Source organism: Dipodomys spectabilis, unplaced genomic scaffold, assembly GCF_019054845.1.
Source record: "Dipodomys spectabilis isolate Male_0828 unplaced genomic scaffold, ASM1905484v1 ptg000728l, whole genome shotgun sequence".
In the NCBI taxonomy this organism is placed as follows: Eukaryota; Metazoa; Chordata; class Mammalia; order Rodentia; family Heteromyidae; genus Dipodomys; species Dipodomys spectabilis.
The window spans coordinates 67534-80358 of NW_024871405.1; the positions used below are offsets into that span (position 1 = coordinate 67534).

The 12825-nt window shown below is 59.6% G+C and overlaps 2 protein-coding genes across 4 annotated transcripts in view; one reads left to right on the forward strand and one right to left on the reverse strand.

Annotated features, from left to right (window-relative positions):
• Positions 1-12825, reverse strand: part of Dhcr7 (7-dehydrocholesterol reductase) — a 365017-nt gene that overhangs the window by 38072 nt on the left and 314120 nt on the right. The gene's annotated exons all lie outside the window — the stretch shown is intronic.
• The window catches only part of Nadsyn1 (NAD synthetase 1), a 35457-nt gene that overhangs the window by 20286 nt on the left and 2346 nt on the right, over positions 1-12825 (forward strand). For 2 of the 3 annotated variants that reach the window (XM_042672580.1, XM_042672582.1), the window contains 6 exons: positions 1106-1208; positions 1805-1973; positions 2488-2623; positions 2926-3032; positions 7638-7769; positions 9508-9577. In XM_042672580.1, coding sequence (XP_042528514.1) covers positions 1106-1208; positions 1805-1973; positions 2488-2623; positions 2926-3032; positions 7638-7769; positions 9508-9577 — 717 coding nt within the window. The remainder of the gene's footprint in view (positions 1-1105; positions 1209-1804; positions 1974-2487; positions 2624-2925; positions 3033-7637; positions 7770-9507; positions 9578-12825) is intronic. The other variant, XM_042672581.1, reaches the window with a different exon arrangement.

The window sequence follows — 12825 nt, forward strand, 5'->3', positions numbered from 1 at the left end:
AGAGCTCTACCACTTGAGCCATAGCTTTAATTCTGGCTTTTTTTTTTTCTTTTGTTAATTTCTTTGAAGATAAGTCTCATGGACTTTCTTGCCTGGGCTGGCTTTGAACCTCAGTCCTCTGATCTCAGCCTCCTGAATAGCTAGAGTAGCAAGTGAGAACCTAGCCTAGGGTGTTTCGGGGTTTTTTTATGTTTTTTATTGTGAAAATACTGTACAAAGGGGTGACAGGTACATGATCAAGGTCATGAGTACATTTCTTTCCCAGCATTGCTGCCTCCTCCTTTGTTTTTCCCCTACCATCCCTTCCCTCCCACCTTCTCAGCCTACACCCTCTACCCCCACCTAAATTGTAAAGTTTGATTTTCGACATAGCGTCTTGTACATCTCATTGTTGCAATGGGTCCACCTGTATCCCTATTTAAACAATTTGTTTTTTCCCTTCTCCTCCCCAAATTATACCAACATCAAATACAGTGAAAACGGGTTATACCATGGGGGAGAAAAAATCACGTGGTACCTTATAAATACGTTAGAAACTATAGCAAATAAGAAAAAAACCACTTGTGCCCCTATCTTGAGGTTCATTTCTTTTAACATCGTCTTCTCTGACCTTTTCTGCTTGACTCAGACATGTACTAGATATTGCAAATAAGGGAAACCACGGGACCTATGTTTCTTTGGGCCTGGCTTACTTCACTTACTATAATTTTTTCCAAGTCTTTCCAGTTCCTAACAAATGGGGCAATGTCATTCTTTCTGATGGAGGCATAGCATTCCATTGTGTCTATATACCACACTTTCTTGATCCATTCATCTACTGAGGGTGTTTTTAATGCACGCTGCCGTCTCTGCCTCTGGGTGTGTCTTTTTGCACGGGCCTGCGGTGTGCCCTCACCCCACCGTCTCCGGCCTGTTTGGAGTTCTTCCGTGGAGACTCCACTTTAGGACTCGAGTGGGGGTCTTTTCTCTCCAGAAAGCCCTTTGGCACGTGCAGTGCTCTTTTCCAGTGCCCATGGGTGGCAACGATGCCTAGGGCATGTCAGAGCCAGTGGGGGGCGGAGCCTGGGGGCGGGAACAGGCCCTCACAGTGGTCTTCCTGCTGCAGGCCGGCTTCTTCCTGCCCCTGAGCGGAGGCCTGGACAGCGCAGCCTGCGCCTGCGTGGTCTACTCCATGTGCCGCCAGGTGTGCCAGGCGGTGGCCAGTGGAAGTAGGTGACGCTGTGGGTCTGAGGAAGCTTTGGGGTGGGCAGGAGCCCGGGGAAGCCAGAGGCATGCAGGAGGCTTCCCACCCCTGTCCTGAGTGCCCTCGGCCAGGGGCTGGGGACAGGACAGCCAGTGGCAGCCCTGCCTGGGCTTGGAGCTGGAGACGGAGCCTGGCACTGCAGACAGCTCCGTCTCTCGCGCTAGTTTCCAGACTTGAACCCTGCTCTCACTTGGCCTTGTCACTCAAGGCTGGCGCTCTGTCACTTGAGCCACCATTCTTCTGGCTTTTGGGTAATTAATTGGAGAGAAGAGTCTCATGGACTCTCTTGCCTGGACTGGCTTTGAACTGCGATCCTCAGATCTCAGCCTCCTGAGTAGCTAGGATGACAGGCGGAAGCCACCGGTGCCCGGCTGTAAGAAGCTTTATGGCACACGGGAAAGCATGCCAAGGGGCTGGCAATGGGGCTGCAAGGGTACAGACCCGGAGGGGCCGGGCTGCCTCCAGCGCTGGCTGGACCGGGCGGGGCGCAGTGCAGCCTCTGGGCAGGGTGGGATTCATGTGGAGGATCTTCCTGCATGCTGTGTGCATCTGGGTTTTCAGATGAGGAAGTGCTGGCTGACGTTCGGGTCATCCTGGACCAGAGCAGCTACACCCCGCAGGACCCCCAGGAGCTCTGTGGGCGCCTGCTGACCACCTGCTATATGGCCAGTGAGAATTCCTCCCAGGAGACATGCCACCGGGCCCGAGAGCTGGCCGGGCAGATCGGAAGGTAGCCCGACCCTGGTCTCGGGGCCCGGGCAGGCAGCGGTGATCCAGCGGGGCCCCATGGACCTCTGGTGGCAGAGCTGGGGCGCACCTGCGGGCTGGGTGGGTTTCCACTCACTGCTGGGCTTGAGCCAGACATTAGGGGGACTGCACGGGAGATCTGCGCACCCCAGCTGCGGACCACACCAGCCCCCCGGTCCCTGTTCTCGAGCCCTGACCAGGTCGGCTTGCTCAGCCAGGGGAGACAGGAGCTGGCCGAGCAGCACGTGGGCTTGGGGGCACCCCACACATGGCCCATCCTCTCCTGCTGGGCAGCCCCGTTGTGTGAAACTGCCGGGTCATCTGACCCATAGAGTCACAAGCAGCTGGGTCAGGGTGTCCTCTCAGGGAGGAAGGTTCTAGAACTGGCATGCTGCACGTGCAGAGTGCTCCAGAGCGCCGCAGTAGGGATGGGGGTGCCCCCAGGAGAGGGGGGGCCCGCCCGCCTTCTCACAATGTGTGCCCACTCCCTCCTCCAGCCACCACGTGGGCCTCAGCATCGACCCGGCCGTGAGGGCCGTCCTGGGCATCTTCAGCCTGGTGACAGGGAAGAGCCCGGTGTTCGCCGCTCAAGGAGGGAGCAGCAGGGAAAACCTGGCTCTGCAGAATGTGCAGGTGCCTCCGGCCCTGGGACTGGGGAGCCCGGACGGCGGGCACCACACTAGGCACGCTGGCCCCAGCAGGAGAGGCGGGGGAGGGGGGAGGCAGGGGTGGTGTATGAGAGAGAAAGATCTAGAATTTGACTTTCTGGTCTTCTTGGGGCTGCTGTGGCCCTTTCAGCCGGTGACTCGGTCTCCCTGGGCCCCCCCTCGGGTAACCCCATCTCCCTCTCCCCACCCCCACCGCAGGCTCGGTGACTCGGTCTCCCTGGGCCCCCCCTCGGTAACCCCATCTCCCTCTCCCCACCCCCACCCCAGGCTCGCATCAGGATGGTGGTCGCCTACCTGTTTGCTCAACTGAGCCTTTGGTCCCGAGGCGCCCGTGGGGGCCTGCTTGTTCTCGGAACCACCAACGTGGATGAGAGGTACGTGTGGCCCTACCAGCCCGTGACGGGCCTCCTGGAAGCCCCAGGTCTCTGCGGGAGGCCCTTCCTGTGCTGTCTGACCGGGCCTTCGGGGGCGGGGGTCAGGGATCTGCAGGGAGACCCCTGCCATCCACGCTTGGTCACGTGGCGACAGGGCAGCTCTAGCTTAACTGGAGAAGGTGGGCTGGGTGGGCGTGGCTTTCCCCACTCCTCCTCTGCGCCCCACCCCCGCTGCACCGTGCCCCCCACTCCTCCTCTGCGCCCCACCCCCGCTGCACCGTGCCCCCGCCCCCCACTCCTCCTCTGCGCCCCACCCCCGCTGTACCGTGCCCCCCCACTCTCCTCTGCGCCCCACCCCCGCTGTACCGTGCCCCCCCACTCTCCTCTGCGCCCCACCCCCGCTGCACCGTGCCCCCCACTCCTCCTCTGCGCCCCACCCCCGCTGCACCGTGCCCCCACTCCTCTGCGCCCCACCCCCGCTGCACCGTGCCCCCACTCCTCCTCTGCGCCCCACCCCCGCTGCACCGTGCCCCCACTCCTCCTCTGCGCCCCACCCCCGCTGCACCGTGCCCCCCACTCCTCTGCGCCCCACCCCCGCTGCACCGTGCCCCCCACTCCTCCTCTGCGCCCCACCCCCGCTGTACCGTGCCCCCGCCCCCCACTCCTCCTCTGCGCCCCACCCCCGCTGTACCGTGCCCCCCCACTCTCCTCTGCACCCCACCCCCGCTGTACCGTGCCCGTGCCCCCCACTCCTCCTCTGCGCCCCACCCCCGCTGCTCAGTGTCCCGTCCCCCCACTCCTCCTCTGCGCCCCACCCCCGCTGCACCGTGCCCCCGCCCCCCCACTCCTCCTCTGCGCCCCACCCCCGCTGCCCCCCACTCCTCCTCTGCGCCCCACCCCCGCTGCTCAGTGTCCCCGCCCCCCCACTCCTCCTCTGCGCCCCACCCCCGCTGCTCAGTGTCCCCCACTCCTCTGCGCCCCACCCCCGCTGTACCGTGTCCCCCCACTCCTCCTCTGCGCCCCACCCCCGCTGTAGTGTCCCCCCCCACTCCTCCTCTGCGCCCCACCCCCGCTGCTCAGTGTCCCCGCCCCCCACTCCTCTGCACCCCACCCCCGCTGCTCAGTGTCCCCGCCCCCTACTCCTCCTCTGCACCCCACCCCCCGCTGCACCGTGTCCCCGCCCCCTACTCCTCCTCTGCGCCCCACCCCCGCTGCTCAGTGTCCCCGCCCCCCCCACTCCTCCTCTGCGCCCCACCCCCGCTGCTCAGTGTCCCCGCCCCCCACTCCTCTGCGCCCCGCCCCCGCTGCACCGTGCCCCCGCCCCCCACTCCTCCTCTGCGCCCCACCCCCGCTGCTCAGTGTCCCCGCCCCCCACTCCTCCTCTGCGCCCCGCCCTCCACTCCTCTGTGCCCCACCCCCGCTGCTCAGTGTCCCCGCCCCCCACTCCTCCTCTGCGCCCCACCCCCGCTGCTCAGTGTCCCCGCCCCCCCCACTCCTCCTCTGCGCCCCACCCCCGCTGCTCAGTGTCCCCGCCCCCCACTCCTCTGCGCCCCGCCCCCGCTGCACCGTACCCCCCACTCCTCCTCTGCACCCCACCCCCGCTGTACCGTGCCCCCGCCCCCCACTCCTCTGCGCCCCACCCCCGCTGCTCAGTGTCCCCGCCCCCCACTCCTCTGCGCCCCGCCCCCGCTGCACCGTGCCCCCGCCCCCCACTCCTCCTCTGCACCCCACCCCCGCTGTACCGTGCCCCCACTCCTCCTCTGCACCCCACCCCCGCTGTACCGTGCCCCCACTCCTCCTCTGCGCCCCACCCCCGCTGCACCGTGCCCCCACTCCTCCTCTGCGCCCCACCCCCGCTGTACCGTCCCCCCCCCACTCCTCCTCTGCGCCCCACCCCCGCTGCACCGTGCCCCCGCCCCCCACTCCTCCTCTGCACCCCACCCCCGCTGCTCAGTGTCCCCGCCCCCCACTCCTCCTCTGCGCCCCACCCCCGCTACTCAGTGTCCCCGCCCCCCACTCCTCTGCGTCCCACCCCCGCTGTACCGTGCCCCCGCCCCCCACTCCTCCTCTGCGCCCCACCCCCGCTGCTCAGTGTCCCCGCCCCCCACTCCTCCTCTGCACCCCACCCCCGCTGTACCGTGTCCCCGACCCCCACTCCTCCTCTGTGCGGGTCCCACCAGATGCCAGCCTTGCCCTCCTCTTTGACAGTTGGATTGCACATTATTTTATTCCTTTGCATGTAGGTTTCACCTCAAAAGCACATAGCTATTTTTGTTGGTTTTCTTTGTGTGTGTTTGGGTTTTTTTTGTCAGTCGTGGGGCCTGAACTCTAGGCCTGAGCGCTGTCCCTGAGTTCTTCGGCTCAAGGCTGGCGCTCTACCCCTGAGCCGCCCTCCTGGATCTCTTTCTGTCTTCTGCTTTGTTCTCACAGCAGTCTTTTTTTTTTTTTTTGTCGGTCCTGGGGCTTGAACTCTGGGCCTGGGCGCTGTCCCTCAGCTCTTCAGCTCAAGGCGAGCGCTCTACCACTTGAGCTACAGCGCCACTTCCGGTTTTCTGGTGGTTTATTGGAGATAGGAGTCTCATAGTCTCTCCTGCCCAGGCTGGCTTTGAACTGCGATCCTCAGATCTCAGCCTCCTAAGTAGCTAGGATTACAGGCGTGAGCCACCAGCGCCCGGCATCTCACAGCAGTCTTAGTCCAGGCGCGCTCCTTTAGCTTTTACTCAAGGCTGGCTGCTCTTCCACTTCTGGCTTGTGCTAGTTAGTGTATCAGAGAGAAGTTTCGTGGACTTTCTACCCCAGCTGGCTTCAAACCTCAGTCCTCGTCTCAGCCTCCTGAGTAGCCAGGATTACAGGCGTGAGCCCCTGGCATCAGGCCACTCATTTCTTTTTTGAAAGGCAGAGAGAGGAGATGGACTGCGTGACACAGGCCTGCTACAGGCAGCGCGCTTCAGATAGGAGCAAAATACTTAAATAGACGAAGATCTGCAGCCAGAGGGCATATTTTAAAGACACAACCCCAGGTTGGACATGGTTGACTAATAGCTCAGTTCTGGAGAGGTTTCGGGGAACTTGTTACCGCTGTCATCACTGTTCATGATAAATTGTGTCCTTCATTCATCTGTTAGTGTCATTTACCAGTGTTTCCATCCATCCATCTGCCTATCTATCTATCCATCCATCCGTTACCCACCCATGCATCCTTCATCCATCTGCCACCCATCCATCCATCCACCCACACATCTATCCACCAGCCATCTATCCACCCATCCATTCACCTTACCCACGCACTCGTTCATCCATCCATTCACTCACCCACCTACTCATTCATCCATCTACCCATCCATTCACCCAGTCCTTTGCCCCACCCTATCTCAGAAGTAACCAGAGAACAAAGGTCTGTGTAGGGCGCAGTATCAGTGGTTCTCAGCTGCTTGTGGCTGCGCTGTGGTTTTGGTTGTTCGGGTAAAGGGAAGATGGGCTGAGGGTGGAGAACAAGGCCAGACAGCTGGGGCACTGCAAAACTTCTGGTCATTTGGGAGAGGGTGGAAAGGCCCGTGCCTGATGCCAGCCGGAACCTGCCTGGCAGAGGAGCGAGTCCTGGGTTGTGCGCAGTCCCCTGCACATGCGCAGTAGGAAGAGGGGGGGTGTAGTTCTCTGGGGCCGTTGTCCTTGAGGCTCCTTAGAGGCGGCAGTGGTGGGTGACTGCTGGCAGCCACCGTCTGTGGACAGGAAGCCAGGCCACGGTCTCACCAGTGTCCCTGAGGTGACTGGGAGCAGCCCCGTCCTGTGGGAGGGGCTGAGGAATGAGCCCCGCACCCCGGGCATCGCTCCAGGTGTCCAGCCCTGTGTGGGGGGGGGGAGGCTGGCGACCTGTGGGAGTCGATGCCATGGCGAGGCAGGCAGATTTGCCCGCACTTGCATTTAGCGCCCGTGCTGTGGGCAGTAAGCCTCCATCCGCACAACGTGGTGTGTGCTTGAGCCACGGCAGTGGACCCGGCTGGGAGGGACCTCCCGGGCCTGTCTTGTGCTGGCAGGTGTGGTGGGTGACAGCAAGGGCTGTCTTGTGGCCACACCGCTGGAGCCGACGGCTGTGCCGGCCCTGCCCTGCCATCTCACGGCCAGGGCTGAGCTTCGGGCGTCCTCCCGTTCTCCGGACGTGGAGCCCCTGCTTGTGCTCAGGGTCAGCCCCAGCCTCTTCTCTCCCAGCTGTGTCCCCTCGGGGGACCCATGGCCCCTGTAGCCCAGCACCATCACCCAGCCCCTGCTCCTTTGCACGCGAGGTCACAGAGCCTCTGACTCGGCGCTGCATTGCCGCCATGGCCAGCACAGGTGCCTGTGGCCGCCCCTCCTCTCGGGCGCCTAGCCCTGACCTCCCAGACTGCAGCTCCCGGCTGGGTGCTGGTGCCTCCCAGGGGTCCCTGGCCCCAGCACCTCCCTGGTGTGCCCAGCCCCTCGGCAGCCTTCCCCAGCCTTGCAGCTTCCCTGGGACCCTGGAGCTTGCCAGGCCTCTGGACTCGTGCAGGAAGCAAGTTCTCCAACACCCAGTGCTGGCAGGAGTTGAGGCCTCGTCAGGCCCTGGGAAACCTTGAACTCTCGCCCCTGCAGCCTCCTTGGCTACTTGACCAAGTATGACTGCTCCAGCGCAGACATCAACCCCATTGGCGGGGTCAGCAAGACAGACCTGAGAGCCTTTGTCCAATTCTGCATGGAGCGCTTCCAGCTTCCTGCCCTGCAGGGGTGAGTGGGCACGCGCCGGGCTGGGCAGGGGTGAGTGCATGCACTGGGCTGGGCAGGGGTGAGTGGGCACGCGCCGGGCTGGGCAGGGGTGAGTGGGCACGCGCCGGGCTGGGCAGGGGTGAGTGCATGCACCGGGCTGGGCAGGGGTGAGTGCATGCACTGGGCTGGGCAGGGGTGAGTGCATGCACCGGGCTGGGCAGGGGTGAGTGGGCACGCGCCGGGCTGGGCAGGGGTGAGTGGGCACGCGCCGGGCTGGGCAGGGGTGAGTGGGCACGCGCCGGGCTGGGCAGGGGTGAGTGGGCACGCGCCGGGCTGGGCAGGGGTGAGTGCATGCGCCGGGCTGGGCAGGGGTGAGTGGGCACGCGCCGGGCTGGGCAGGGGTGAGTGCATGCACTGGGCTGGGCAGGGGTGAGTGCATGCACTGGGCTGGGCAGGGGTGAATGCATGCACTGGGCTGGGCAGGGGTGAGTGGGCACGCGCCGGGCTGGGCAGGGGTGAGTGGGCACGCGCCGGGCTGGGCAGGGGTGAGTGGGCATGTGCCGGGCTGTGCAGGGGTGAGTGCATGCACTGGGCTGGGCAGGGGTGAGTGCATGCACTGGGCTGGGCAGGGGTGAGTGGGCACGCACCGGGCTGGGCAGGGGTGAGTGGTGAGTGGGCATGTGCCAGGTTCTGCAGGGGTGAGTACACACGCCAGGCTGTGCAGGGGTGAGTGCACGTGCCAGGCTGGGCTGGGGTGAGTGCATACACTGGGCTGGGCAGGGGTGAGTGGGCACATGCCAGGCTGTACAGGGGTGAGTGGGCATGCACCATGCTGTGCAGGGGTGAGTGGGCATGTGCCAGGCGGGCTGGGCAGGGGTGAGTGCACGCACCAAGCTGAGCAGGGGTGAGTGGGCACATGCCAGGCAGGCTGTGCAGGGGCGAGTGCACACGCCAAGCTGGGCAGGGGTGAGTGGGCACATGCCAGGCAGGCTGTGCAGGGGCGAGTGCACACGCCAGGCTGGGCAGGGGTGAGTGGGCATGCACTCCTGAGCTGTGCAGCCCTCTCCTCGCACAGCCAGGACCAGGTGTGCCAGCTCAGCCACCTCCTGTAGCTCCCTGTTGCTGGGTGGATGCAGTCCTGGCCCCCTCTGACACACAAGACCCCTTGAGCAGGACCCCTTCTGCGGGCAGCTCCACGGCCTGCTCTGCTCTAGAGGGGCAGCAGTGGCCCCTCCCCCTGTCCTGCCACCAGCTGTTAGGCAGGAGGGGGCTCTGTGGTACCAAGCAGGACAGTTCTGTTGTTGGATCACAGGCACCAGGTGCCCACCTGGGTTTTTGTGTATCGTTCTTGGAACTGGGACGTCTTGTCCTGGCTGTCCATAGGCAGCGCGTGCCCAGGGACATTGGCACTTTATGGAGACAGTTAGTTGTCATGGCAGGTGTGTCAGTCTGCTAGGTGGGCAGAGCCAGGGTAAGCCCCAAAGGGTCCTGCGATTCTTGGGATGCTCCCCCTCCCCCGAGAGTCACCTGACCCTGGGCAGCAGTGTGCCGAGGGGACTCTGCAGGGCCTCCACCGCTGGCCATCGTCCTTCAGGTGCTGAAGCCCTGGCAATGTCGCACCACCTGCCCAGGGTCCCAGCAAAACGAGGCTCTGTGTGGCTCTGCCAGTGGTGTCTGGGTGACCTGGCATGGCGGGGTCTTTTGTGAAGGCTCCATGTGTGTTTGCAGCCATAGTGACTGGTCTGTGTATTGACCACAGCATTCTGTCAGCGCCGGCCACTGCAGAGCTGGAACCCTTGGCCAACGGACAGGTGTCCCAGACAGATGAGGTAACAGCGGCTCCCTGGGTGGCAGGGCTGGTGACTTACTGGCCTCCTTCTGTCCCTCGGAACCATCTGGGGACAAAGGTCCTTCTGGGCTCTGGACCTCGGCCTGGGGCTCACGCGTGTCAGTGTCTTGACTGGCCTGTGACCCTTGGAGTCAGCCTCCATGCTGGGGCATCAGAAGCGGGTGAGGAGATGGCTGGGGGGAGAGCAAGGCTGGAAAGCAGGGAAGCGCAGGGCTCCTGCAGGGGTAGAGGCTTCTCAGGGAAGACTCACTCTTCATCCAGGTCACGCTGACCTTTGACTCTTAAGCCAGCTGTAGTGTCAGCTCAGTGGAAGCTGGGGGAGCTCGTTTTAGACTCTCCCACCTGTTGGGTTCCCAGAAACTTGCTGCTATCTTCTCTTCCGAGAGTTTTAGCTCTGTGATCTCACTGAGTTATTTATGTAGGATGATTGTGTATCCCATTGAACTGTCTTGACAATCTAACTGAAGTCTGTTGACTCTAAGTAAGTGGCGGGGAGGAGGTGACTCTTGGACTCTGGATTCTACTCCATCGATCTGTGTTTTCACCCTCATGCCATTCACTCTTCGTGTTGTAGCTTTGTAATAAGATCTGAAGTTAGGAAGTGTGCATGTTCTTGTTTTTGAAATTATTTTGGCAACTCTGGGATCTTTGAATTCTATTAATTTTGAGATCCCTTTGTCAGTTTCAGGAGAACAAAATAAAACCCTCTGGCTAGGAAGGTGATAAGGATTACTTTGAACCTGTCGATCAGTTAGCATATCTTGTCTTGACAGTATTATGTCTTCTGATCCACCAGCATGGAGCTTCTTCCCATTAAGTTAACTTTTTGCATTTCAAACATGTTTTCTAGTTCTCAGATATGTTTCTACTTAAAAGCTTATTTCAAAGCATTTTACACTTTTTGATACCAGTATAAATTGAATAGTTTCTCGAGTTTGTTTTGGGCAATTATTCTTGTGTATTGATCTCGTGTCCCATGTTTCTGAGGTCCTTTGTTAGTTCCAGTAGCTTCTCAGTAAGCATATTGAGGTCTTATAAAGTCATGCTGTCTTCACATGCAGAAAATTTGACATCTCCTTTCCCATTACAAAGACCTTGTGCTTCATTCTCTCATCCCTAGCTAGAGCTGCAGTACAGCCATGAATAGACAAAGAGAGAGTGGACTTCCTTGTCTTATTCCTGACTTAGGAGATAAGGCCCATTAAGTAGGGTGTTAGCTGCGGATTGTACATAATTGCTTTCTTATCATACTGATGAAGTTCCCTTGTATTTCTAGTTTTAGTTTGTTTTCAAGTCATAAAAGGGTACTGAACATTACCAAATTTCAGTAACATTCTGATATTAAGCCAACCTTGCATTCCTGGGGAAAATCCATCTTGGTTATGACGTAGTCACTCAATGTTGCCACTGAAAACTTCTATGTCTACTCATAAGGGATATTTTTTTCTGTAGTTTCCTTCTCTTTTGATGTCAGGTTTGGTTTCAGAGAAATACTGGCCCCAAAGAAAGAGTTAGGCAGTATTTCCTGCTTTTCTGGTTTTTGGAAGAGTTGGTGAAGAAATTTTTGATAGGCATATTGGGAAGCTATCTGGTCTGGACATTTTACTTCTCAGTATCTTCATTATTAATAAAACTCTTTTGTTGAAAGTCTGCTCACATTTCCTCCTGAGACAGTTTATACCTGTATCCATCAGGGCCCTCCTGAGAGGAACCATAGATGTGTGTAGATGATAGGGAGAGGGAGATAGAAAAATAGAAACATACATGCATAGTACACACGTACATATGTAGAAAGATACATATCTACATGTATGCATATATACGTAGATACACATATACATGCATGCACATATATGTAGATAGATATACACATACATGCATGCTTGCATACACACATGCATAGATTGATGGATGAGGGAATTGTTTGGAGACTTGGCCCGAATGGCTGTGGAGGCAGAGAAGTTGCTTAGGTCACCTGTGAGCTGGGCACTCAGGGAGGCTGATGTGGAACTCCAGCCCCGGGCTGTGGTGCCCACCCATATCTGAGGCCCTCAGCTGACTGGACGGTGCTACCTCAAAGACTGGTCTTGGCCACCACTCCTCGAGCAGTAGAGCACCAGCCATCAGCAAGAAAGCTAAGCATGAGAAGGACAAACTAGAGGATTATGCCAGTGCTGGAGGCTCACGCCTGTCATCCCAGCTACTCAGGAGGCAGAGATCTGAGGATCGCGGTTCAAAGCCAGTCCAAGGAAGGAAAGTCTGTGATACTCTTATCTCTAATTAATAAACAAAAAGTCAGAAATGGTAGAATGCTAGCCTTAACCAAAAAAGCTCAGAGACAGCACCCAGTCCCTGAGTTCTAGCTCCAAGACTGGCACCAAAGCACCAAAAAAAAAAGAAAGAAAAGAAAAGAAATTTACACCTGAAAATGAATACTTTATGCAAATGAAGCTGCAGAAGCTGCTGTCAAGGGCTGGGGACTGTATGGGCTCAGTGATGGGAGTCACCTGAAGGGAATAGACAGAGAAAACCACAGGGAAGGAGACAGACAGGACGCGAACGCTGGGAAGGGACAGACAGAGGACATGACCACAAGGCCCTGGGTGCCTGGGTCCTGGAGACAAAACCAGCCTAGTAGCCAGGTGCCGGTGGCTCACGCCTGTCACCCTAGCTATTCGGGAGGCTGAGATCTGAGGATCGCAGTTCAAAGCCAGCCCTGGCAGGAACATCTGTAAGACGCTAATCTCCAGTGAATTACCAGAAAACCAGAAGTGGTGCTGTGGCTCAAGTGGTAGAGTGCTAGCCTTCAGCTGAAGAGCTCAGAGACAGTGTCTAGGCCCAGAGTTCAAGACCCGTGACCAACAACAAAAAAAGAAAAACCCTCCAGCCTAGGGGACACAGTGGATAGGGCTGGAGGTGGTGTGGATGAGGTGGGGACAGGCCCAGGGAGGTGGCACTTGAGCCCTGCTCAAGGGAGTGCTCACATGGTCCCTAGGTGGAGTTGGGTTTTCTGAGTATGGTTCACGTGGGCTCAGCGTGCAGACTTGCGAGCCTGTTCCCTCCTCCCCGAGCAGCCCCTTACTTAGGACAACGAGGGGTGTCCCTGTGGCCCCCTGTGGTGTGGGGCACCCCCTCCAAAGCCATTGTCACACACCGTAATCCAGGCCGGAACCAGGGGACCGTGTCCCCCATGGTCCTGGTGGCCAGGGCCGGATGCTCTCGGGGACT